The following is a 27,899-nucleotide window of genomic DNA, read 5'->3' as shown; positions in this document are numbered from 1 at the left end:
AAAAAGCAACGATTATAAGTTTATTTATGTGCTAGGGTTTTTTTTAAACTATTTTTTCCTGCTTGTCTGTCAGTTTAGTTAGATGGCCATGTCCCTGTAGGGCTGCAGTTATGCCTTCCATATTTGGATGATGGCTTGAAGTTCCTGTATGGCGTTGTAGTGTGCAGCCTGGTGGTCACTTGCACCAATGATGCAAGGTATAAAACCCTAACCAGCTTTAAATTTCTAAAAAATATATATACACATGCTGTTTCCGGTTTGTTCCGCCTTTTACAGTTGCTTTTTTTTTTCTTATCTCTGCTTCTGTCTCCTTGAACCCCAATCGGCCCCGGCAGATAGCCGCTCACACTGAGCCTGCTTTGGCTGGAGGTTTCTTCCTGTTTAAAGGAAGTTTTTCCTCTCCACTGTCGTTACAAGCATGCTTGGTGTGAGGGATTGCATTCTAGTCGATGTAATCAACTAGTTTTCCTTAGATAGAAAACTTTGAATCAAATTGACTGGATGATCTGGTGAACTGTAAAGTGCCTTGAGATGACATGTGTTTTGAATTGGCGCTATATAAATAAACTGAATTGGATATTTCCTTGAGCTTCATAATGCTGATTTAATCTATAGCGAGTTTTTTCCTTGTGGAAAAAAGAAAAAAGAGATGATCTATCAAATATTCCTAAGGCAAACGTTTCTCCCCCCCAAAAAAACGGATGAAAAGTGATAATAAAAAGTAAAAACCTCACTGAATTGTGGAAAAACTCATTTTCCCTTGATGCATTGCGGTCTTTACGTCGTTGTGCGTCAACTCCCCAGTCCCCCCACCATTACTGTTCTACAGAGGAAGAAAGGGGGAGACGGGAAACCTATACTGAACGCTGTAAGTGTTTTTTTATTTTTAATTTAATCAAATATAAGAACACATACACATATGGCAAACCGTCTGCCCGTGATGCAGCTCTAAACATACAACTGTGCCTCGGCTTAGGTTCACACAAATATGAGCGGCAGCGGGCGGGCCAGGACCAGCTCATTCGCTGAGCCTCCCGGAGCTCCCGGATCTGCTGCAGCCGGTGCCGTGTCGGCGGTGGCTGGCGGAAGCTCGACAGGAAAAACTGGGGCTTCACAAGCTAGTGGAAGCGCCTCGACGAGCTTTGGAAATCTGAAACTGCCCAGTAAGTCTGTATCCGCATTCATACCGTTAGTAAAACATACACGATATTCCGGAGATCCAAATAATAGATTATTTGAATTTAAACAAGCCGGAGAACAGTTGATGTCGACTGTAGTTGGGGAGTTAACCGTAGCTGCATAGCTATGTTAGCCTTGTTTTTCACCGCGGTGAACGGCTTTCATCTGAGTGCTAGCATGATCGTTAGCTTTGGAAAGCTTAAACCTAAGCCGACCTTAACCCAACGTTACCGAATAAATTACATTTTTAATTCCCGAACAATTGTTTTTAATCTTCATTATAAGGATGGAAGTAGCTATTGCTCAGATTATGTTTTCTGGAATCAGAGCTGGATGCTTGCTAACCTGCTAACGTTTGGGGAAAAAGTGTTGGGAAATAAATTTGATCCAAGTTTTTTTTATCTTTTATTCATGCTTATTTAATACTTTTGGTCACTCTAAGATTTAATTACATTGAAGTAGCGAGCCAACCTCACATGGTAAAGGTTTTACTTGTAATAGTAGACTTTATCAGAATTTTATGAGTTTAATGCTGGATCTAAAATCAACTCTATAAATGTAATTATATGTAGGAACTGAGTTATTATACACTTAAAGTGTTTAAAGTAAATATCAGCTGATCTATTTGGAATAGTTCTTTTAAGTTAAAAAAAAGTCTAATTTGTTACTGCAGAATATTAATTTTTTCATATGTAAAACAGTGACAGTATATTCTGTCTGGAAGGAAAACTGAATTTTACTCCCTTTCTGTTATAAAGTTAACTATATATTTATATCCTTTCATAGTTTTCTCCACTTTCTTATTGAAATTGCACCATTGACTTTCAAGATAGACATTTGCTCAAGTCTGGCTGACAAGTACTGTAAAACATTATTAAACCAGTCATTTGGCTAATTTAAAAATAAAACAATACAAACTGTTTGACTCATTGCAGGGTACATTCGTTTTCATCAGGTCCACGTTTCAGCATGTAGCTTGGCTGCTTTAACTCTACATATTGGAAAATAAAAATGATTATGTTCTTTACATGTTACTATATCACAGTTGTCAAACTGCATTTGGAAATAAAAAGCTACCTTTGAGAAGACTTCACAGCCATCAGTGCTGTTATACAATAGGACACAAGCAGCAGCCACTAAATGGATACGTCACCGTATCTATATGATATGAAAGAGCAGTAAAAAGTAACACAAAATTAAATGCTACCAACAAAGTTTCAACTGAAGAATTACAATTTTTTGTTTGTATTATGTTCTCACGTGCTTCGATTAAATTAGGGCTGAAACAATGAATCGGATAATTCATGATTAATCGATCATTGAAATAATCCTCAACTAATTAATCGTTAACCTGAGTAAAGAGACTCTAAAACATGCCTACAGCTGACAGAGCAACCCACTTATAGTAGTAATTATACCAAAATTGTAAAAAAATAAATAAAATAAGATTTAAAAAAAAACACAGTTTGCATTTAAGATAAAAAAACCAAAAAAAAAAAAACCCCACATTTTTTCTCAAGATGTTCTATCTGGAACTCCTCAAGTGGAAAAGTTTTAGGTTCACCTGACTAAAATTAGCAAAAAGTCTTCTTTTAGAAACCTTTGACTGTTAATCCCTTTGATTGTTAATCTATTAATCGAAAAAATAATCGACAAATTAATGAATTAGCAAAATAATTGTTAGTTGCAGCCTTAGATTAAATGTCTCTTAATTGATTTAGGTCAGGGTAAAAACCAAATTCAGATGGAGTATTGACCATTTATGTTCTAAATATGTAAATATGAGTAGATTTTCTTTTGATATATTTATAGGTCAAAGTACTAACAGGCTCTCTTGCTTTTTGTAGGAGCATAACTAAAACAAGTCCTAGCTGTGTTGTTAAAGGAAAGCAAGAAAATACTTAATGGTATTTTGGTTATTAACATCAATCAGTAAGCCTGTAAGTAGCATTATGATCAAACTAATACAGACTGTAACATTATAACTGCTGTTTATAACATACCAAATAAAACACGCCTCTACATGTGGCCTTCTTTAGCCAAAGAGTCAAATGAAACAGTTGTTTCCCTGTGAGGCATACATACAGGAATAAAATCAGAAAGCTAAACGATGCCACATGGTAGCTGGACCAACCACTTTGCTGCTGCACAGATTAAAATGGGAAAAATTGACTCAGCAAATGGCTAACTAGGTCTTATAAGTAGTAGAGTAATGAAACGAGCTTTACCAGTTCGTTCTTTCTGTTATTCCATTGTTTAGTGTTAAATCCGGGGCGATGGTAGTGTTGGATGAAGTTTGCCCTGCAGCTGGAGGGTTGTCGGTTAAAGCCCCAGCGCTGGCTTTCAATGTCGTGCGCTTCACCCTCATTGTCAACTGATGGTGGTGGTCGGAGGGACTGGTGGTGCCAGTGTACGGCAGCCCTGCTTCTGTCAGTGAGCCCCAGGGCAGCTGTGGCTACAATGTACCTTGCCACCATCAACGTGTGAATGACTGAATGCAGTGTAAAGCGCTTTGGTCAAATCCTCTGACTTGAGAAAAGCACTATAGCAGTACAGGCCATTTACTAAACCTATTGGAAGCCATTGCCACTAATAATAAGGAGGAGCCAGACTGAAGGTGACATTAGAAAGAGGGGAAAAAAAGGAGGACCTATCAGGCTGCTGTAGTTGATCACTAAAAAGCTTAGTGCGATCTACCAGAAAAGTGGACAGGGCTGCATTGGCATACAGTTTTTAATTGTAGGTATTGTGAAAATCCTAGTTTGCACATGTATCAAAAAACTTCCAGTGTTGCAGCTTGCTCAGGAGCTTTATTTTGTCTTTAGTTTTCTTTAGTTTTTAAGGTATTTGAATTTATGTAATATGCTGTACTACAGGCACTTTTTATATGGTATTTTCAAATTTCAAATGGTTATAAATGTCATGAAGCATAATTTTTCTTTGATCAGTGGCTCAACATCACTACAGCTTTAAAACCAACCAACATATAGAAGTAAACACCTTGGCTGATTAAATCATACAGTGTCTTTGCCATGGTGCAACTAAATTATTATTATTTTTCACGTTCTGAATATGGCTTTCATTCATTATAAATGGTACTTTATTTCAGCAAAACAATAGAATAATGTCTCGGAAATTGGTATTCTGGAAACTAGCCCTGTTCAGGCCTAAACTTGAGCAGACCTCATAAATCCTGCAGTGTGATCTTTTACTCAGCTGTTGGTAACAGATCTTTTAAAGCTGGGCTCTGTACAGTTTTTGGCCATTAGAAAGGTACTCTGGTTGTTTAGTGTCACAGATGTGCTCTTCTAAACAAACACAAACAACAACCTGAAATTTTCTGCTTTTTTATTTTTTCCCAAGTCACCAGTTCCTTCATAAGTCTCCCTTTTCCCTCCCGGCTTGATATTGAGCCCCACAAAATGCAACATGTTTATCTAGTATTTTATTTTTTATTCTTACAGTGTGCGTTTATTATATTTGGCCTGCAATGTTTAAACTTGATGTTACTACATCTGACCAATGCTACATCAGAATAAGATCTTGAAAGTTTAGCAACTTAGACCTGATCTTTTGCCCCTTTAGTCACTCCTGGATCATTTTTGCACCAACGCCCTTTATAATAACCTGCAGAAACAGGTCTGGATTCATTGTCCCATCAGCGATGTTTAGGTTAGCTGATCCATATAAAAATGATATCCGTGTGACTAATAACATATCTTTAGTAAATTGTTCTTTTTTCTTTTTAAGTTATTTGAATTTGAAGATGTAATTTATTTTTTTTATTCAGTTTTAGGTATAGGGCTTGATTTTTATTTTATTTTTTTAAAGCTCTGGTCTGTTTTAAAACGGGGAAAAAAGTTTTTCCATTCTTAACCTTCTACTTTTTCTAAAAGACACGTCTTGTTTTCAAATAAGTTTCCCATGCATTCATATTACCCCTATAACTTCCCTGTAGTTATAGTTTTAAGATTTGCTGAAACCTACTTGGTTTTAAAACATTCAATTTACTTAAAACCCAGTTTTTAGGACAAACATATCAGGTACAAATGAGCCCTACCCATTTGTAGGAGACGCTTTTAATGTTTTTCCTTAATTTGACTATTTCTATGCTGTTTCCTATTCTCTGAAGTCATCAATTAGTATCCGTACTGGTGTTGTGAGTCATGACCAGTCCAGTCCAAAACCCGTCATCAGTGCATCCTCTAACAGTGCTCTGACTCAGGAGGTCGACCACATTAGCATCTGCCCTCCTGCTGCCTTACATGAATCCAATCCCAGTGACTTTTGTCTAATGTGGATTTCCTGTTTAGTAATAACAAACATGTCTCAAGTTAGTAATCACCACTCGGACATGCATAACTATAGCCTGAAACACAATAGCCTGAAGCACAATATATAGCGTTAGCAGTTAAGAAAAAAATGATGATTAATTAGGTCAGCTTGAGCTCATTATAATTTGGTCTGCTGTTGGGTTTTATTTATTTTTCTTCCCAGTGGAAAAGTAAAAAAAAAAAAAAGTTTTGGTGAATAATTAAAAAACATAAACTTTAAGATCATTCATCTACATATTCTGGCTGTAAATGCATCGTTGAACCCTGTCAGGTAAGGCATCATAGGTACCCTAATGATAAAATATTAGTAGTAATTTATCACTGAAGTGACAATCTTTTTACTGGCTTAAAGATGTGTTTAATTTTTAAGCCTACAAACAAGCTTTGGAGTGATTTTTCATGAGGCTAAGGTGTAATGAAAGTCACCCTGCTCATCCATTTTCATTCCATTTCACTTGTCAGGCTAGAAAGCAAAGTCCTCTCTGACAGCTGGGGAGACTCTAATCTTTGCATTTATTATTTAAGACACTATCATGCTGCTGTTACTGTATCCTTTAATGTGCTCTCTTTTGACTTAATGTTTTTATGTGGGGAAGTGGTAGCATTGCTAAAATATAACTAGAAGACGCTGTGATAGAGCGGTGGACTTATCTCAGTGCTGCTGACCTGAGGGATCAGATCTAGGCTAATCATGGGGTTATAATATAGGCTACTGGGAGGCTTTGGATCACTGTTAATGTTTGAATAAGAAAAACCTAATCATTTTCTTTTGATTATTTTTTTCCTGAAGTTATATTTCGAGATTGTCTTGATCACAACCTTGTTTTAAAACTTTGTTACTAGCTATTTTAATCATTTGTCTTTTTAAAACTCTGGGATCTGGGAGGGTTTTAAGACGAGTGAACAGAGCAAGCTCAGCTAAAGTTGCACCCCTGGGTGTGCTGCTGTCCGTGCAATTTTACCACAAGCTCCGACAAGCCTTTTGGGATTGGGCCTCTTATCTGGTGCTCCTTTCCTCCTGGTTTTCTCTCTGTTTTTTTTACTATTTATCACATCATTCTTGGTCAACTACATGCACTGGCATAAACTACCATGCGGCTACTGGACTCTAACTGGAGCTGTCAGGAAGTGTTACATCTTTAACATCTTACTTTGGCCTGTTTTTGTTACACAAAGTCAACATTGGTCTGACGGGCCTTTTGTCCATTATCCCAAAGAAGAGATTTGCTTTGTTTGAACTCTTGTTATTCATTGAGATGTTTTTTTCTGAGACTTTCAGGAATTAAGTTCAACTAAAGTGAGTTATTATGTATCAAATGCAATTTGATACATAAATGTATGTTCATTTTGGCAAATCACATCTTCATTTTTACGTTTTACTCCCTAAGCATTTTGTTTTCATAACCTTCTCTCTTATTAGAATCAGAATAACCTTTTTAGAATCTAGAAACTTTTTAAAAAATTCACATATATTGGAATGGGCTTTATTACTGGCTGGGACAGAGGTACAGTGTTCATAAACTCTGCTCTTGAGAATCTTTATTCAATGTAGGACACTTCGGTGCAAAGCCCTCATGAATCTTATATTATTTAAATTTTTAAAAGAGTAGAGACATTTGAAAATCTGAAATAAACTTGTAGGTTTCAAACTACTTAACTTAATACTTGCAGTTCGATTTAGAAGATCTTCTTAAAAAGGCCTTAAGCTCCTCTGGATTGAATTGAGAGTTTGTTCGAAAATCAATTTTTAAGTCTGGCTTCTAACAGTATTGCTTTTGTTTTGTTATTTCATCAACATCCCTCTCAACTCTAACGGTCTTCTCTGAGAGTTGGAGAAAAATAAAATCATGATTTTCAACATCCTTTAAATTTCCATCTCAGTGCGGTTGATGTAAATGTTAATGTTTGTGATTTAGATATGACAAGAAGCTTCTGTTCTGCTGCCCACAGGAGACAGCGGCAAGGTGACGACGGTGGTAGCCACCCCAGGCCAGGGCCCTGACCGCCCGCAGGAAGTTTCCTACACAGACATAAAGGTCATAGGTAATGGCTCATTCGGAGTGGTCTACCAGGCTCGCCTCATCGACACTCAGGAGATGGTGGCAATCAAGAAAGTTCTCCAAGACAAAAGGTTTAAGGTAACCCAGAGGAGTGATATTTAGATGACAATAAAGTGTTTTCTGTTTGTCTCACATCTATTTTCTTATTTCTACATTATAGAATAGGGAGCTGCAGATTATGAGAAAGTTGGACCACTGCAACATTGTGAGGCTACGCTACTTCTTCTACTCAAGTGGAGAGAAGGTGTGTCTCTGCTTGCTTCATGTTTGATGTTGCAGCAAATGTTTAGTAGCAGCAGCACGCTGCCCCGCCCAGGCAATTAATGCTTCATGAATCAGAGGTGATTCATGTGCATAATAGGAGTGAGTTGGTCACACAATGAATGAATACTCTGAGGTTTTTTTTTTACCAGCCAGGTATTTACATTTTAAAGTTTCACTTGATGAATTTTGGAAAGCTGTATACATGGAAACCAAGAAATTTACCTTGAAGCTTGATTTTTGGCTCATATGTGCCTAAATTTAGTAGCATTACCTTAGATTGGTTCAATGGTCTGAAGTCTGTTACAGTTTTAACCCAACAAAGCATTTTATCGCCCTTTCAATTTTCCATGTCTTAAAACCATATTTTGCTGATTTATTTATCCCCCCCCCCCCCATTACCCAAATAGTAGAGGAGCGACCAGACAGGTTAAAATTTCTGGTTATTTGGGGTTATTTAATTGAATTAACAAATTGAAAACGGTCTGTCTAATAGCTGTAAACATGTCGGCATTTGAATGTTTTCTATATTCCGTCATTTTGAGGGCAAAGGCTGCTTGATGGTACAATGGTAGGACAAATGTTGCCATTTTTACACTGGAAAAATAACAAAGTAACACCATGTAATTATCATTGAATCCAACTGTGATCAGATACGATACAATTTGATTATAGATATAAACAAAATAAAAATGTTCCAGAAAGACAGGAATGCCCACAACAGACACCTGTACTGACTTATTACAGTGATTTTGCCATGTGTATAAAACTCCACCATTAAAACATTATTTAAATATTTGCTTTAAAAACAAAATGCACAAAACTACATAACACCAGGAACATCATTCTGACAAATGCTGAAGTCATTGACTGTGATACGCCGTATTTTTTGGAAGATAAGCCGCTTCTTTCGCCCATGCTTTGAACCATGCAGCGTATAAGAAGGCGTGGCTTTTCTATGGATTTTTCCTAACTGTTAGAGGGGAAAGTCAACGTTGGAAATGAAAGAAAAAGGGGCTAATTTTCATTTAGCAGAAGAACATGCCAGCAGCTGGCACCATAGCTGGTAGCATGTTTGATTCCTAACACAATTGGGTTTTTATTTAAAACTTAAATTTTGTATTCCTTATTGGTAATCAAAACTGTACTGGCTAAAAGTATTCTTAATACTGTTCTGTATATCCATTATACATATAATTGAAAATTATAAATAATGAAGTGAAAAACCATCACTGCTTGGGTTGAAGATATAAAAGTCTAGAACTCATCCAGAACATGTCAACACAGTTGTGATGTTTAATGTTTAAGTGATATGAAATCCTTTCCTCTGGTATTAAATCTTCCTTTACTTTCTCTGTACCAGAAAGACGAGGTGTATTTGAATCTTGTGCTGGATTTCGTCCCGGAGACGGTGTACAGGGTGGCTCGGCACTTCAACAAGGCCAAGGCCATCGTCCCCATCATCTATGTTAAGGTAAGAAGAGGCCAGCAACTGTTGAACTGTCTAAACATATCATTCCAACTCCCCTTGGGGAGTTTTTTTCATGAATGACTCCCTTCATTATCGACATTAAGAGAACTATCATAGTCTATACACAGGCTTGCAGTGTGTATGTTTTTTTTTTCCAACTGCATACGTTTATTCTGAACAAAAACATTCCATTTTATTTTAAATGTGAGATTATTGTTAAAATGAGAAAAGGTTGCTAAAAGAACTGCACAGCGGAATGCTTAAAAAATGTTAATAAATCAGCCTTTTTTATAGCTTGGCATGAATTAAAGATATTGAAAATATTCTCTAATGTCCCTCTGAATTCTACATTAGTCTTGGAAGTACTTGTTTTGTTTAATTATTTTTTTTTTATTTTTTTTTTATTATGGATTCAGTTGTGAAATTGTGTTTAGTAGAAATGGAAAATATTACTACTCTCCTGAGGGTATAGTGATCCCATAAGTATGTTTACTTTTACAGACAGCTCAGCGGGATAAAAAGCAGAAAGAAAAGATGGACTCATGGGAGTTAATTGTTCCCTATATCCTTGGATCCCTGCTAAAGCGTTCCTCATGTTGGTGTTTGTGTTTACTGCATATGAAGCAGCAGAGAGGACATTAGAGCTGTCTCATGGCCCATTTCCCCACCTCACCCAGCTGCTCCCCTGAGGCGTCGACATGCATGCTGGTCTCCTTCTCTCTTTCTTCTCTTATCCTTTTCCTCCTTCTGAGACATTTTTCCACCGTGCCGTGGCTGGGGCCTTTCTTTCCCCTTCTCTCTCATGTTTTTTTCCATACCTCCTTTTGTTTTGCTTCTCTTCTAAGCCCAGCTGCCCTCTTGTTAACAGCCATCATCCCTCATCTCGTCTGCCTCATTTTATAATCTGGTCAGGCTGCTGTCAATGCACCCTGTGGGCAATAATGGTGATAATTATACAATGACCATGATGACCACAGTCACCATTTGATATATTAAGATGTTTCCTGCCTACAGTTGTCATTCATTTAAGGATTGCAGACTTTATTGTGGTGTTGTTGGATTTTAATTTTTTTTTTTATCTGAGGCTGACATCAGTGGCCCAGATCTAAGGACACGTGTCAGAAGATTTAGATGGGGATGGTTACACTTCTTCTGGGAGAATAGTTACAGCTGTGCTATTTTGGTATAGAAATTTGTCACCTCAGGCTTCATGCTTTAATGTTTAAATGTTTGTAAGAAAGTTTAATCAGTTTTTTTTTTTTTTATATATATATATTGGGTTAGTGACTCGCCCCTCTGCAAAAATCTTTTAATTGTTTTTTGGTTGTCAGTTTAAACCTAACCAGGTTAGAGTCATTTTAAGTATTTTACTGATAGTTTTTGGTTTTGTTTTTATTTTAGTGAATATGGGTCCAGAAAGCTAGGGCATTTATTTATTTATTTATTTTTTTTTAGGGCTGCAACTAACGATTATTTTAAAAATCGATGAATCGTACGATTATTTTTTCGATTAATCAATGAATCGGACAAAAAATATTTTTTATATTAACCTCTTTATTCCAAAATAAACATTTTAGAAAGAACAAACAAGCACACAAGTACAGGTTGCTCATTAACTGTACTGGTGCAATATGAAAAATAAATGTTTGTGTTAAAACTACGCAAACTTACATGAGAAATGTAGCTGTACATCCACAAAATATAGGCTACTTTGTTTCATAAAGCGCAAAAAAATACATTTTAGTTTTTAAAATCCCCTAAGGGGTTCAAACAATAGGCCCCCCCATTTCAACAAATGAGTTTTTTTAGACTAGAAGAGTTCTGCCTTTTAAGACAGGAAAGTATAGCAGTTAAAGTTGCTACTTGAGAAAATACTGAACCATAGAGATAAAAATAGCCCTGTGATTCAAATTATAAATTGTATTTGGAATAAAAATGAGAGAACTAGGGGTGGTAAAAAAACACATCTTTCAAAGACAGATATTTACATGGGAATGTGGCAGATAATTAATTGACATATTACTGATCTTGCTGGATTTTATTCTGCTTTACTTCCATAAATTGCAGGCTCTTCTTTACTTTATCTTTGCCAGAAGATTTAAACTTTAAAAGCCTTGCCCTCATAATTTGCAAGTTAATTTATTTATAAAGTAAATGTAAACGCTGCTTAAGCTAATTCAAATGAAATTAAAAGTGAAATAAGTAGCCAACCTTATCACTGTCTATAACCTACTAACACGGTAAGGAAAGCATCAGATGAGCTACCTGAGAAACTAACATTACGTTTCCCCTTTAAAACGAAACAAACATGGTGGTTCCGTGCCATGTTAATTTCTTTTGACAAAAGTTGCATGTTATCACTTTTGTCACTTTACAAAGCGCAGGCTATTTTAATTATTGTGATCAATTTGCGCCGTCAATCCCGGTGCATGCGCGCTTCATTTGCAGTCTGGACGCTGAGGCTCTGACTGCAGCGCTGAGAGGGACTCCTGCGGGAAAACGCGGTTGGGATGGGGGAGGCGCTCCACGGCAGAGTAGGAACGATACATGATTTCACGTAAGAGTCTCCAAAAGACACCGTAAAAAGTCGCCAGATTTGTCGCTAGTCGCTTTTTTTAAAAATAGTCGCTGGAGGGGTCTGAAAAGTCGCTGAGTTGGCAACACTGCACCTGCGGCGCTGACTCGCTCTGCCGTATTTTTTTTTCTTCCTCTTTCAGTAAAGAGGCAGTGATGACGGCGCGGCGGATGACACATTAATCGCTCGACACAACTAATCGATGATGAAATTCGTTGCCAACGCTTTTAAAAGTCGATTTTTATCGATTTTATCGATTCGTTGTTGCAGCCCTAATTTTTTTGTATAGTTGTTTTCCAAAGAAATATTTTTTGGTGATTATTTATACCATTTGATGTTTGTGATATTTCCGCTAACACTAGTGTAAAGTAATTTTTTCTTTTTACATGGTGCTTCTTCTCTGACCAGAATGGATCATTCTCATTTAAATCCCAGCAATCTTAAAAAAATGGTGTTATTGGATGCAATCCAAAGGAAGTCTCTGTTGACTTTTTTTTTCTTTTTCTTCCAACACCTTTTTAATTCCTGACAGGCCTCCAGATTTTTTCTTTCACCGCTGATACATATATCTTATTCACAACCTGTCCTCATACATCGGAGAAAGTATGAAAGCTTTTAAAATCACAGATGCTTATCAGTAACCCAGCTGGCTGGGTTATTGACCCAAATATATGGCATCCAAAAAACAGAATATATGTTTATTTAAAGCAAAGGTAAGCCGCGTTCTGCTGATCTTTATGCTTAGTTAATGTAAACAACTAAACACAACTACGTTGTAGCAACGTCTTCCGAGCCTAATATCAAATGGGTGTAATCTAATCATTTAATTTCCTGGGACAAAAAATTATATAATAAATAATAAAAAAAGACATTAAATCTACTTGGCAACAGCCTGATCTAGCTCTCCCGATTTGTTTGGTACCTTGCCTGATACGAAGTGTACCCTGCACAGACGGCTACTCGCAGCCAGTCCTTCTGATTGCTAACAGACATCTGTGATGACGTTCATTCCCTTTTAAGTGGTTAAAAGAAATACATTGTCACCTTTTCTATACAGACAGCGTCTTTTACGCAGGGGACCAGAGCAGGTAATTGATATGGCGGCTAGGTTCCGGCGAAGTGTGATCTGTGACGTCAGCTGTAGGGCATCTATATATACAGTGTGTTTGAAACAAGCAGTGTATCTCTTTAATACACCAAACCTGTGGGTATATATATTTATTGAAACATCTTGTGCTTAACTGAAATGCTTCACGGTGACTGTAGTGTTGCAGAAGTTTGTGCATGTTCCTTTTCTCCTGTGTATTTGGAATGGGGAGAAGTCTGAGCGGATGTGGTAATAGCCTGTCAGTGGGAGCACTAGTAAACACGGAGCATTGAGGATCTCCTGGAGCTTCGGTCTCCATAGGGGGGTCAGGGGGCTTTGGGAAAGCAGGGCAAGGATTTCTTCCAGTGGGGCAACAAGGTGGACTATGTATTCCTCACTGTCTGCATATAAAAATATAATTCAACAAGTCGTTAACTAATTCTGTGCCAACAAGATGATAACTAGATTTGGTCAGTACAAATTTTCTTTTATTCTCATTCCACAGTACTTGTAATAAATCATTGAGCATAAAAAGTATCATTATTTTTCCTCTTCCAGATGTATTGTAACCTGTTTTAAATTTACATGTTCAGATATTCTGATGACATCATTGGGTGCGCATTTAAAGCTGTAGGTTTTACTAATCAGCACCAAAAAAGGTTTTGTTTTATTCAAGAGTCCAGCATTAAAGGCTACATTTTCTTTTAACTGCTCCATATCCCATTTTAAGTTCCACAGCTGTGACATAATGAGGAAAACCTTCTTTTGACTTGTTGTTATAGGTTGTTGTTACTGGTTCTGTAGTGACATCAGTCACTTACAGATAGTTTAACTCTGTGTTCCCATTTGTTTTTGTCCCATAGGTGTACATGTACCAGCTGTTTCGCAGTCTGGCTTATATCCATTCCCAGGGCGTTTGTCACAGAGACATAAAGCCTCAGAACCTCCTGGTAGACCCAGAGACAGCCATCCTCAAACTTTGTGACTTTGGCAGGTTAGAAATGAATCTGATCTTTACTGTTTTCTATTTATTTTCCTGTTTTTGTAGCCACTTTTATGTCATTTTGCATGTAAGTTTATTCCCAGGATATGTTGATTGTTGTTATTTAGGTCTAGTCCACATGAAGACAAACTTGTATATTTTTATAAGCGTCTTTGAAGAAAAGTTAGCATCCACATGTATACAGGATATTGACGACATAGTACATATGCCCGGCTCCTCGATAGCGCTGTAACAGAGCAGAGAATCACACCAAAAACTCTTAAAAAAAATCAGTCCCCTGCATCTTTTGCCAAATATATTATTTTTCTAAATATGTTTGGAAGGAAATTGGAGCTTATTTCTTACATTTCATAAAATCTTTTCCTATTACTTTCTTTTGATTATCCACTGTATTATTGCAAAGTCCCATCAGCCATTCCTTCTAAGTGGTTTTGTCGCCGACGCAGTTTGTCTGAAGTTTGTCAAGCTGCTATACATGAGGCTGGCTGCGAAAATATAGAACCTGAATCTTTCCCTCTGCACACGGTCAGGCAGCGGCTCCATCACTTTAACATAAAGGGTAAAGCGGCTCTCACCTGAAGAAGCCGCCTCAAACCGCAGGAACAGCTTTAGATCGAACAGAACTTTAGATCGCCCTCACCTATCAAAGCCTGAAAAGGTGGTCATACCTTAAAGCGCTCTGATGGAGCAAAACAATCAGTATTTTTTGTCAAGGGTTTGTTCCCTATCTTTGCTAGATGAAAGTAAGACCGGGCCAATGGGTATTGCTAAGAGGTTGAAATTTTTGAATTTGATTGATGTGACTATAGGGCATGTCCGCAGTTGCAACAGTCCTGCGGTGGAAGTGAATAAATAGAAAATCCTTCTGTACAGCCATAACAGCTTAAGAAAGATTTTGTCTGAACATTTTGTGGTCCAATTTCTACTTGTCACACAGGTAGAAATCTATAAATGGAATCAAATTCGACTGGAGCAGGTATGAGAGGCCAAATGTACCGCATATTTTATAAATTCAAAATTGGAAAGATCTCCATTTGTCAATATAAACATTTAAATGTTACTTGAGATGCTTGCATTAAATAAATATATATATATTTTTTTTATCCTTAATAAATAAATAATTAAATATTTTTCACGTATTTAATTAACTATTAAATATGTTTCTGTTGCTTCCAGAAAATATTACTTTAAAATGTAACACTTTAGGCAAGACGTCATTCAAAGATTGATCAATCAAGACTTTTTAGACTTTGTCCTGGGCTCAGCCGAGGCTGTCAACTGCCCTGTTTACACCTAATCTTGTCTTCATGTGGATAGGGCCTTAGCTCTTTCTTTCTGCTGTTTTTGGTGATATTTACTTGAAATCAGATGCTTCTTTAACTCTTCTTCTTTACCCTCCTCTACTGTCCAGTGCAAAGCAGCTCGTTCGAGGGGAGCCGAATGTGTCCTATATTTGCTCCCGGTACTACCGTGCCCCAGAGCTCATATTTGGTGCCACTGACTACACGTCCAACATTGACATCTGGTCGGCTGGTTGCGTGTTAGCTGAGCTGCTTCTGGGCCAGCCCATCTTCCCCGGGGACAGCGGTGTGGACCAGTTAGTAGAGATCATTAAGGTACAGTCACACTGCTGTAATCTGGAGCTAACAGGCTATGCTGGTGCTAAAAGTGCCAAGTGAATATTTTTTAGCAGCATTTACACGTACAATAATAAACTTGATTATCATTTAGTTTATGGTTGGTTTTGTGTGATTGTTACTTCTGTTTTTTTTAACACAGATGAAATTAACACAAAGGAAATATATACGTTTTAGGAGCAGGCAAAGTTTATTGGGAATCTGTAAAAGATGTTAATAACCTGCAACCAATCAGAACACAGACATTTGGTACTACTGTAACATGTGAAAGGAGGAGGATGTTTGTTCTCATCTACTGGTGAGGCTAGAGATGCTGAGTGATAAATTATTCTATATGTAGCTGTTAGGTATTATTTTTAGATATTTATTAGGTAAATCCAGTTTAGTCTAAAGCTCACTTAAGTGTAATTGTTGAGTTGGTAGGGACATCATTCTGCTCAGTTTAACCCAGTTGTTCGGAGCGTATCGTTTGAAAGGTTCCTATTCAGTCTGTAAAACTTTGGAACATGACTTCAGCATTTTTAGGCATAGATGATTAAGTTTATAAAGTGTCTTTATTAGGTCTTAATTTTTTATCCTAGCTTCTAAATATTGCTTTTGGATTGATAGCTAATTTTTATCATCCCTCCATATTTCTTGTGGAAGAATTTTTCTTTTATCCTCTCTTCTCCTCTGTCACAAATTCAAACAGTTTTTTAATATTTTACTTTATAATTTTTGACTAAATCATTTAGTAGGGAAATTTCAGCAATTTGCAAATGCAAATGCGTAGGAAATATGTATGTAGAAGGGTTTGTTTTATTTATTTTTTTATGCAAAGACATTTTTGCAAGACCCCATCCATTAAATACAAGGCAATATGTCTAATTTACCATATAAATATCTTCATTATTGTTTCTTTTGAAGATAAATCTAATAAAATCTCTGCATATTATCTGTCCATCCTTGTTAGGTTTTGGGGACACCGACAAGGGAGCAGATCAGGGAGATGAACCCTAACTACACAGAGTTTAAATTCCCACAGATCAAAGCACATCCCTGGACAAAGGTTAGTTCCTTTTTGCTTTTATTACTGACTGGAAATGCACACAACTTCTTAAATCTCTAGTTTAAAATACTCTTTATTGTTTTGTTGTTTCCACCCAAAATGATTAGTCCTTCAGATCTAATCTCCTATAATTTAATCCACACACATTCCGATTTCCACTTTTCTTTGCTTCTGTCAGGTGTTCAAGCCTCGCACCCCGCCAGAGGCCATAGCCCTCTGCTCCCGACTGCTGGAATACACGCCCGTTTCCAGACTGTCTCCTCTGGAAGCGTGTGCACACGCCTTCTTTGACGAGCTGCGTCAGCCCAACACCCGCCTGCCCAGCGGACGGGAACTGCCGCCCCTATTCAACTTCAGTCCTGTTGGTCAGCTTATTTCTGATCTCTGCATACCAGTGTCTTATCCTGCCTTTATCACTTAGTTGTTGTGATCAGGTTGACTTTTTTAACTTGTGATCATTAATAACTTTTTCTGCTTTTCAGAGCTGTCCATTCAGCCCCAGTTGAACTCCACACTCATTCCCCCTCACGCTCGTGCACAGACATCGCCCGCCTCACATGGTACAAATAACTGCTCTACTTAGATTTTTTTTCTTGTATAACTCTATTTGCTTTTCTCCTTTAGGGAAAAAGAAAACTGTAGTTTTTGTTCTCAGCTCAGATGTTCTTTTTTTTTCTCAATGTCTTTTTTTCCAGGGTGAAGTGTTGAAACTAATAAACAATCAACTAGCTTTCGGTAAAATTGTAGATATTTGACCAAAATTCGTTAATTTGTTGGTTTAATGGCACAGGCATTCCTTTTAAGTACTGTATGGGATATCAATAGGATTGAGACCACGGCCATTCTGAACTTTGAAGTCAGACATTTTTGATGTTTGGGATTTTTGTCCTGACGGAAATAACAGCGTTATCTATCTAACCCTTAGGAACAACAGAGGAAGTCTGTCATAATCTATACATTTCTTAAACCTCTTTGGCTCTGGGCACAGTGAGGTGACGTCACCAAAAACATAGCCTGATATTAAAGTTGTTTTTCCACTCAGAAACAAGCCCAGTTACGTAATTGATGCCTTTTAAGTTAGATAACCTGTTCGCTCCTGTAGAAGTATGTTTAAAGACGTCAGGGCAATGGCTAAGGTTGTTTTCACTTGGACACGACTAGATGTTCCAACAGAACAATGACACCTAACACACAAATTCAGGTCTGAGAAGAATAACAGCAGGCTAAAATGAAGTTTCTGATACTGTGCTAGCCGTACATTGATAAACAAATGTAAATGTCTCTGTAAATTACACAGAATGAGGTCACTATATCTTCATTTCACCCTAGAAAGCAGAACGGTTTAATTGTTCAAAATTAATGGTTTTTATACACTGTTTGAGTCAAGACCTGGGAATGGTAAATATTTCTGCTTTTGTCCTGCAGAGGGCAGCGTGTCAGACAGTACCGCCCAGCCCAGCTCAGCACCTGGATCCATCAACAACAGCACCTGAGCGTTCATCCCTCTAACACAACTTTTCTGTTTCGTCTTCCCCATTTTCCTTTTTCTTTCCTCTGCTCCTCTCCCTCTAAAGCTTCTTCCAGGCTCCAACCTTTAAACTAAAGAAAAATAACCAAACTCACTCAACTTAAACGCTCTGCATTTATATCTTCTCACGAAACTTTTCCAATAGAAAGCTGCCACTGCAGCTGCTTGCTTTAGGAAGCTGAGGGTTGTTTTAAAGGCTTTTTTATAGCTGTTCGTTGGTTTAAGGTAAGCTGCAGATCCTTTGCCAGGAGGGCAGCGAAACGTTAGTTGGTAGGATGAGGAGAACACTCCTACACACTGTGGGTTTGCTGTATTGAATCAACAGCTGACTTTTATTCCTTTTTTTATTTTATTTTTTATTTCAATTTGCCCTTTTTTTTTTTTTTTTTTTAGAAGTGGCTGTGATGCCACCGTTTTGACCTTTGATTGGCTTTGGCGTTGAGATTACAGCTTGATTGATTTTTGACAATCATCCAAACCAGAGCCCAGTGTTTAGAAGGACGCTCTTCTGTTGATTTCTACACTGAACTAAAAGAATTTTTATCATCCTGATTTCTTTCTGAAACCTTTTAATTAAGAGCTGATTTTAAAGGTATAATAAAAAAACAGGGCACCACAGCTGTTTACTGTTGTTTTTTTATGCATTAGCTCTTTAAACTGCCTTTATCTGTGATTAGAGGGAAGCATGTTTGAGCTGCAGTTTTGTCAATAGAAGCTATGTACGTAAAGCTGGAAAGCCCAGTGATTGGTGTTGATTCTCAGTAAGTGTTGCACATCTGTGAAGGAGTCGGAGGGAAGTGAAGGAGCCAGTCATAACGTCACACAGAGGAGAGCTTTTGGTGTGGGGCTCCAGTTGCATCTGAAATACAAGCATTGACGTCCCGCTGAGCTTCTCTTTAATTATGTTGCTTTGCAGTGTTGCATTTCATATCGGCACAATTATATTCAAAGACTGACATCAGGTGCAGGGGCGTCGTTTCACTGCGCCCCGCTCATATCATGTTGCTCTTCAAATGCATTACAGAGCTAACAGAGGGCTGTCAGTACAAGATGGGTTTCTTTCTTGATAAAAAAAATTTAATAAACCCACAGTTGTGCATGTTTGGTTCAAGCTGACCCGACTGATACCTGTAATAATCTGACCAGATAATATGCTCAAACCCCTGAAAAGCCCGACAGCTTTCGGAGCCTCCCCTTTTCCATTCCTCCTCCTTCCTTCCCTTTTTTCCCTCCTTTTTTTTCACAGCTGAACTGTAAATATATCAAGTACCTTTTATTTTGTTATTTTTTGTTATTATTGTTATTATATTGTTGTTCTTGTAATTTTCTTTTCTTTTCTGTAGTAGACCGGCCCAGCAGCTGCCGGGCTGTTTATTCTCAGTCACAGTCTGTAAATACAGTTTCATTTCAGTCCCTTGTTCAGAAAGGGGAGATAAACAGAACAAAATGTTTCATTTTTATTCTCTCTCTTTCCATTCCTCACCTCAACTTTCCCTTCTCCTCCATTAATGTTGTCATGACTGTTTTTATTTATTGTATTGTTTTTAGGAGCGGGTTGGGGTCTTTATCGTTTGTTTTTCGTTATACAAATTCAAGTTAGTCCTGTCAGATGCAAAATTATTTTACATCCAAGATACTGTACTGATTTCATGGTCCTGTATTTATACAGGTGCACATGTGAACCAATTCATGGAGCTCTGTTTTATTTTATTTTTTCATTAAACTTCAATGTGAAGGGAATGTTACAACCCTCTGGATACTTGGGGCTGGTATGTATGTGCGTATTTGTGTCTTAGGGAGTGGATGTGGGCACAGATCACATTGTGTGTAAGCGTGTGTTTGGGGGGAAAAGGGAAAAATTAATTGACCTAGAAGATGTATATCATCTCCTTTGTCTGACTGAGCTGTTTTTGCTTTCTGTGCTGTATGAATATACAAAGTTTGACCTGTTAGACTAGTTTGTGCTCTTCACAAATGGAAGGTTTTTAGCAGGGAATGTATGTCTGTGTGTGTGTGTGCGCGTGCATGCTGTCTGACCGTTAACATTCTCCAACATGAAGAGCTAGCTAATCATATTTACTTTTTTTTTCTCCCCCCTTCTTCTGATTTGTGAAACTTTAATTGCGGTGACCCTTATTGTTGCCCTCTTTTAGAGGGTAAAACGTCATGATTGGAGACAGTGCAGTTTGATAAAGGAGATGATGAAAAGTGAGGGATGGACGGAGAGAGACAGTTTTTGTTTGTTGGTATAAATAATTAAACTCATTAATAAAGTGATGAAACTGTCTCCGAGTCATTTTCATGACTGACAGAGCTAGTCACACCAGCAGTGACACATCATAATTATAAAAGAGGATTTTGCTTCCATCAGAAATGGGACCTACACTGGTGAAAACTTAGAATCACATCATTGGTATGAATATTGTTTTCTGATGCAGTTAAATTTCTTTGGTGACAGGGCAACAGCAACATACAGCCTTAAAGATAGGGGTTTTAATCATGAACAGATGTTTTACAAGATCTAATGTAAAAGCTGAGTAATAAAACAAGTTGGGACACATGTTTTTAAAGGTTTGTATTTTGATCTTCAATACATTCAGCATTTATTTGTGGAAAAGAATGGTTCAAATTTCCACTGAATAATCAAAGATGTTATAAGGAGGTTATAAAGTGTGAGAGCCTTTTAACTCCCAACATCAGGGTCACCTGCTCTGGAGCCACATGGGGCGCTTCATGCCTTTAAAACACGCTGTTAAAACTTAAGCTCAACACATGCAGTGTTATTGTATGTGTCTCATGTTTATAAATAGAACAGATTGTAGTACCGGTAGTTTTTCTATGTAACTTATACATAAAAACTGATAGTACAAGGAGTCCTTTTACTGTAAGGTTACTGACTCATGCCTTATAAGAAAGCCTTGCCTCTTGGTTAATCTCACCAAGATGCTCCAGGTAGACCTTTTCCGACCTAAAGTAGTGTAGGATATTTAAAAAATCACCATTCAACTCAATAACTAAAAATATCAAAATTGGTGAAATAGAAAAGTAAAAAAAATAAAAAAAATTTATATGAAAATCTTCAATGAAGTGCAAAAATTAGGAAAAATGCTAAATGCTCATCCTGATTCTTAGAAGTGATTTCAAAAGTCTTACCTCCACTGAGCTCTATTTATTCACTGGATTGCTGATAGACCGAAAGTCAACTGCCACCACCTTGGTACTCCCCATTTTCTCTCATGCCATTGGAATTCCTGTAATGTAATCACCATAACAATGTAATCAATACATGTAGATTACATGTGTTGAACCAAAACATGCACAACTGTGCATTTTTTTTTTTCTAGCATTTTTAATAAATTGGATAGTGTGTGTGTGCGTTTGTAATATTCTTAAAGGTATAATGGAGGATGTTCTTTTTCCAGGTGGATCATCAAAGTAAGTGGTCCTCCTAATTGTCAATCATTCTGGTGATATGTTTACATAAGGCCGTCCTACATGCTCGTCCCCTTTTTCACTTAACGGCGGTGAGTCTGACATAGTGGCAAAATTGCAAATATTATTTTGGAAAGTAAGCTTGTATGAGCGATGCAACAGTGTGCACGAGAAGAAGTAGGCTTGTGTATGCTGTGATTATGCATGTGTATTTTTATTTTTTTTTTAAGTGGAGAGGGCGGGTCTTTTCAAACATTCGCAAAAATACTCCACTATACCGTTAATATCTGACTACTGCATCATTTTTCTCAATTAACACACCAATTTTGTTTAGTTGGATTTGTATAATATGTTATATTACATGATTTATAGAATTCATGGACTTCATACTGAATTTGCAAGGTTATGTGCCTATTTTCTACCATAAATTAAAGTAGTCTACAGATGGAATAAACGGCGAGTGTGTCAAAGTCTTAAATTTATCTTTATCTTAAAAGTCTTAAGCCCCCCTGAAAATGAGAAAATCACTGTTGTGTGATGCTGCACGTATTGTTTAAATTCCGACCGGTCTAACTAGGGAGTACCAATATGGCGGCTGGTAACTTTACAACACTGTGTAATACCAATGGCCTATCAGCAATAAGGAGAATAAATGGAGATCAGTGGTTACCTCTTCCATCCATCAACATCACTGAAAAAACAGCTACGATAAACATAAAGTCCACCCTAAATCCCTCATTCACTATATAGAGCGGGGACTATTTATTGGACTTCATAGTGATTTCAGTTAACTTACCGTTCAGACACTTTTCGCTGCCTGTTGGTCAAGTGACTCCGCCTCCCTGCACAGTGCCTGCGCCATCTTTGTTATTTGCCACTATGACAGCAAATCCCATTATGCTTTAGGAGGAGAGCTCTAGTGATCTGGTCTAGTGACCATGGATGATCACTACTTTTCAAGGGGCATTGTGGGAAATTTTGATTCCACTACATTTTTATCCACTAGACCAGTGTTTCCCAACCTTTTTTGACTTGTGTTCCCCTTTGGGCAATTATCATACAATGAATCCCTCTCTGACAAAAGTATTGATGGCATAACCACTACATAATGCCCTATATATCAATTAGGATGGGTATTTGGACACAGTCATTATGTCAATGATTGGGATCATTTTGTGTGAAGGGCAAAGTTTCAGTGCCAGTTATAGTGTACGTCCAAAATGATATGTTTACATGTTCATCCACCACAGCTGCTGACCCCAGTAGCTCCTCCAGACGTACCAAAGGCCTCTTGGCTGAACGTATGAGGAACACTCTATACCAGTCAGTCATGAAGTGGATTGACATGTTTTGGGTTCAAACTATGGAAAATTGTTCTGTAACCTAAAACTTTAGCACAATGTTAGCCCTAACTGGTTTGCTGTGTTCTTAAGTCTTCATACTTTTTAAACTCATGATTTGTAATAAACTTTTGTGTTTCTAGCATGATTAAACATGTGGACATCCTTATGGTGTTAAGGAGATATTTGAAGAACAATAGTCACACTAAGTTGTGTTTAGGGGTATCAGACTGAATATATATATATATATATATATATATATATATATATATATATATATATATATATATATATATATAGCATGAAAAGTGGAAATATGTTTACAATTTAATATAATTTGTATAGGTTTTTTTTTTTTTATTCAACTTTTACTGAAAGGTTTTACCCTAATTAAAAAGAGAATAAGAATGCGTCTTGTGTTTTGGATTTTTGTTTTGGTCGAACCTTTCAATCCATGTTGACTAAAATAGTTGCATATAGTTTGTTGTATTATTGAATAGACTCATGTCATAGGCAGCAGGGTGGTTATTTAATCCCAGTAGTTGTCATGGGAACCAAGCTACTGCAAATGATGCTGAAAATCAGTCTGACCTTGACAGGTGAAGTATTGCCCTTCTGCAGCTGGATCACATCTGAACGGCTCAGGAATGATCAGAAATGCTCTTCAGAAAAGTATTTAATTTTTAATTAATCCAAAGCCTAACCTCCTTTTCAACCATTAACCTCAAAATTAACATCCTTTGCTAACCAAAATGTTCTTATCAAAAGGTAAAAGAATGTAATGCATTTTAGAAAAAAAGTCCTAGAAATAATATGTGAGAATTTTTTCAATATATATCCCTAAAGAACATTAAAATGCACCTTTATTTTATCCTAAATAACCTATAAATTGGTATTCAACTAAAGCAATAAATCAGTAACAATATGTGAATTATTTACGATCTGTTATTATGACAAAAAACAGGCTTGTAAGTTTATTTTCATGAATTGTTTTTACGACATGATAGAACGTTTGCAGTAGGTGTTTATGTACTGCTTTTTCACCTGAAGCACATTTTCTATTTTCAAATTCTATTCAAATTTTTTTTTGTTTATCCCTTTGTATCCTAACACTCTTCTTTGCTTATATTTTCTATTGTTTAACATAGTTGGGTATTCTGGTCTGCAATTTTATTCGTTGTTTGGTTCTGTTTTGTTTCCTTTATTTTGTATATTTTTAATAACAGTTGTTTTTGGTGTTTTCATATAGTAAAATGTTTATATAAATATTATATAAATAAACATTAGCTCTTTCCTTTAATATTATCAGATGATTATGTTTCCAAGGCTTGGAGAAAAATTTTCAAATTCGGTTTATCAAATTTCCTTTTTTTATAATTGTAAAGGTGTAAAGAAAACCAGAAATATCTTGCATCTTTAGACAAATTACAACGACTCAAAAAGGAAATTAATATTTAGAGAAAACTGTTTATCTTGTAATCTTTATATAGGGCTACATCACGATTTTCTATATTTTATCTAAAGGGGACATATTGTCATTTGCTGATTCCAAGGTAAAAAAAAAAAGCTTTATTAAACCTAATTATGGACTGCGTGTTTAAGAAGAGCTTAGGAATTACAGTTTCAATAACTGCTGCACTTTGCTTCTTGTCCTGTGGGTTGAGCAATATCTCTAAAAGTAAACAAACTGAACCAACATTTGCATTTCAGTCCCTGAGCTGTGAATAGCTTGTACTAGAGCAGATATGCAGACATTTCCAAAATAACAGAAGACCATAGAGGAGGAGTTGCAAAGCAATCAATGCTGTCTGACAGCTATCTTCTTCCTCCTGAGACCTGCAGTCTATGAACCATAGCCTCCAATGAAAAGCGTGCCTGCTAAGCTGTCATCATGCTGATATGATATGACAAGGTTGAATGATGCTGTTCCGCAGTGTGTCGCTCAGATTGGGCAGTTTTTCTGGAGCCTAAGTGGCTTCCCTGGCAGAATGCCCGACTGGCTATTTAATACCATTTGGAGTCGGGTTAAGGAGTCTGAGGGAGCTGCTCATCTTTTCAATCAGCCGGTGGCCACAGACAGTGCATTCTTGGAAATTAGTGGAGTGGACCAGTCTATACACAAACTGACCTGGGATGCCTGATGCAGCAGAAATGAGATACACCAAACAGCTGGCTGTCCTCACCCTGAGCAAGGGTAATTTAATAAGTGCCTGGGCATATAGTCAGGTTTATCAACCCTCTGAGGGTATTCAAGGCAGTTATTGGTGTCGGTTTATTAAAAACATTACAAACTCAGCCATGGCAGCTCCAGCAGCTGCACCGAGACCTTGGAACCTTCAAAATATGTGTCATTAAGAAAGTCAATGATCCACCGTCAGGGAATTTATTATAACATCCAATACAATTTGCACATGGAATGTGCATTCACTTCAATGGAGTGGTGGAAATATTGGCTAGTTGCCAGGACCACTGGGCGAAAAAGTTAAAGAACTTTACAGGTGAGCCATGAGACATCTGAGAAAAACTTGTGTTTATTTTTTTGTCTTATATATTATTTGAGAATTAACAATAATGCTATTTAAAGCACCTTTCAGGACACACAAAGACACTGTAAAACAAACAATCAAAATACACAATATCATCCAATATACACTATATATATAAAACAGTGGAGGTATGCAGTCATGAACAGATGAGGTTTTAGCCTTGATTTATAAACACTGGTGTTTTCTCATTGAATATTAGGGAGGCTAAAACTCCCCAATAAATTTAATAAAACTATTGGTAAATATAAATTGTCAAACTTCATAAATGTAGTCATTAAATTGCCTGAAATATGTTCTAAAATGCGACTGATTTTGATGAGTCTGTTACGCATTAACCAGCTGTTTGTTCTGCTCTTGGATGTGATATCCTCTCCTCTCTGGAGCAGCAGGACTTCGCCTGTCAGCCTCTATGAGAAATCCCTGCTGAGGTTTGAGCATCGGTCTATTGAGGAAAGCAGTGAGAAAGTAGACCCTGATTGGATAAGAGGTTAAAATACGTCACTTCCAGTGAGGCTAATAGTCTTAGGGGGTCTATGGAGCAGGGGTAGGTGGTGAAGCTGGCTGCTCAATGCTGATTGGCAAACATACTTAAGGATTTATGACTTACAGCTGATTTATACTCAGAAACCAGGTCGTCTGCGTGTGTGTTGCTGTAAACGCAAATGTGCCTCCGCCCCTGCCGCAGACACTCTGCTGCACCTCTCCAAAATTGTAGGTGACTGCAGACAGGAGGGCTCTGATTGGTCAAAAATACATCCGCTCTACACTATGCGTATTTCCTGTTTGGTACCGTGCCGGCTTGTTTTGTTTGTATGACTGCCTTTGTGGAAAATGACTCGTTAAGATGGACCAGCGCAAGAACGCTGGGACCCTTTTTCCACCTTGATGTTTGCTCTTTTTCTCCCTCATGTCCCTCCGTTGTTGCACAAACAAATTCCACGCCACAACGCAAGTGGGGCAATCACAATCTAGACCCACAGCTAGTTTGTGATTGTCTCTCTTGCGTTGTGGCGTGGAATAACAGACCATGCTTCAATATTTGACATAAACCAATAGTATCTGCGATAAACTCACTGCGACACCATGCTGCAGGGAGTATAATCAGCCCTTAAGAACTGGGACCAGAGCAGGAGAAAGCTCTGCTCCTCATGGTGATATGGCGGATATCTGGCTCAACAGGGGAAAGAGGAAGATCTAAGATCTACACAAGGGGGTAACAATCTGAATTCGATCTGAGAGGTATGGGGAAGCATGATTATGGATGACCTTGAAAGCAAAAACGAGGATCTTGAAATGGATTCTGAAGTTGACAGGAAGCCAGTGAAGCTCCTTTAGGACTGATGTGATGGAAAGAGGAGCTTTTGGTAATTAAATGAGCCACTGAATTCTGGGTCAACTGAAGTTTATGAAGAGATTTCTGGGGAAGACCAAAAAGAAGAGTGTTGCAATAATCAGTGCAGAAGGTGACAAGACTGTGGAGCAGAACAGAAGAGGAGTGCAGGGAAAGTGAGGCACAAAGAAGATTAATGTTTCAAAACTATAGATTTGTAAGTAGGATAAAAAGAAATATGGCTTTATGCTCATCTCTAAAACCTTTCCAGTCTGGGGTTTATTACTCATTATTCTTTCTAAGTCTGTTGTCAGGTAACAAAATTAATGCCTGCAAGAAGAAACAAAAAACAAATCGATAAAAAAAAATAGCCCACACATTTAAGAAGTCTTGCCCCAATTCAAAGAGTCATCCAAAGAGACTTTACATAGATAGTAAAGATACAATTCAAACAAATCCTGATACAATCTAGTTTAATCAGATTAATACTGTTTATCCTGTTTTTGTTTATTTCAATATTGCTTACTTAGCTAAGACCAGGTTTATTCACTCTATAAAGGGTAAATACATAGAAAATATAAAGAACACTACAGGAGGCGTTCCCACAGACATCACTGCCTATGTAGACTTAAAAAAAAAACTGGGACATTTATTTTTTTTTCTGGGATAATATATTTTTAAATATATATATATATATATATATATATATATATATATATATATATATATATATATATATATATATATATATATATATATATATAATCTATTTTTTTGTCTTTTTGAATGGTTTTACGTTTATCTGATATGTTATGTTTTTGGTGATATTTCCTTATATGTTGTAATCTAAGGATTATTTTCCTTCCTTGTCCTATTTTGCGTTGCTATGTGGACTTTTTATACTATAAATAAAGCAAACGTTAATCCTATAAAACACAAATAATAGATGTATGTATTGAATTTACCAAACAGCTTGGTAATATTAAATTGCAATGGGTATCTTTAAACCAACCAGTAGCTCTGCCGTTGGTGCTGGCGGGCTTTTGGACTACAAATTCCTTGTGGCTT

General features: G+C 37.1%; 1 protein-coding gene across 2 annotated transcripts; it reads left to right on the top strand.

Annotated features, from left to right (window-relative positions):
* Positions 1–769: 769 nt before the first annotated feature.
* Positions 770–18,717, top strand: gsk3ab (glycogen synthase kinase 3 alpha b). Of its 2 annotated transcripts, none has more exons than XM_038284286.1 (11): positions 770–868; positions 977–1,163; positions 7,464–7,651; positions 7,734–7,817; positions 9,198–9,308; positions 13,831–13,961; positions 15,382–15,586; positions 16,560–16,655; positions 16,834–17,020; positions 17,138–17,215; positions 18,081–18,717. In XM_038284286.1, exons 2-11 carry the CDS (start codon positions 989–991, stop codon positions 18,146–18,148), a joined length of 1,323 nt encoding a protein of 440 aa, XP_038140214.1. In that variant the 5' UTR covers positions 770–868; positions 977–988; the 3' UTR covers positions 18,149–18,717. The 2 variants fall into 2 exon arrangements, with proteins under 2 accessions (XP_038140214.1, XP_038140215.1); XM_038284287.1 differs by having other exon boundaries at positions 785–868; positions 947–1,163.
* Positions 18,718–27,899: the final 9,182 nt, after the last annotated feature.

The sequence above is a fragment of the Cyprinodon tularosa genome, unplaced genomic scaffold (assembly GCF_016077235.1).
Source record: "Cyprinodon tularosa strain WSP-4 unplaced genomic scaffold, ASM1607723v1 ctg2, whole genome shotgun sequence".
In the NCBI taxonomy this organism is placed as follows: domain Eukaryota; kingdom Metazoa; phylum Chordata; class Actinopteri; order Cyprinodontiformes; family Cyprinodontidae; genus Cyprinodon; species Cyprinodon tularosa.
The sequence above is the reverse complement of the archived record's forward strand: the minus strand, read 5'-3'. Positions and strand labels throughout refer to the sequence as shown.

Coding starts and splice junctions, on each gene's coding strand:
- gsk3ab (XM_038284286.1), top strand. CDS start 989: ATGAGCGGCAGCGGGCGGGCCAGGACCAGCTCATTCGCTGAGCCTCCC. Junction 1,164..7,463: donor TGGAAATCTGAAACTGCCCA/GTAAGTCTGTAT, acceptor TGCTGCCCACAG/GAGACAGCGGCAAGGTGACG. Junction 17,216..18,080: donor GACATCGCCCGCCTCACATG/GTACAAATAACT, acceptor TTTGTCCTGCAG/AGGGCAGCGTGTCAGACAGT.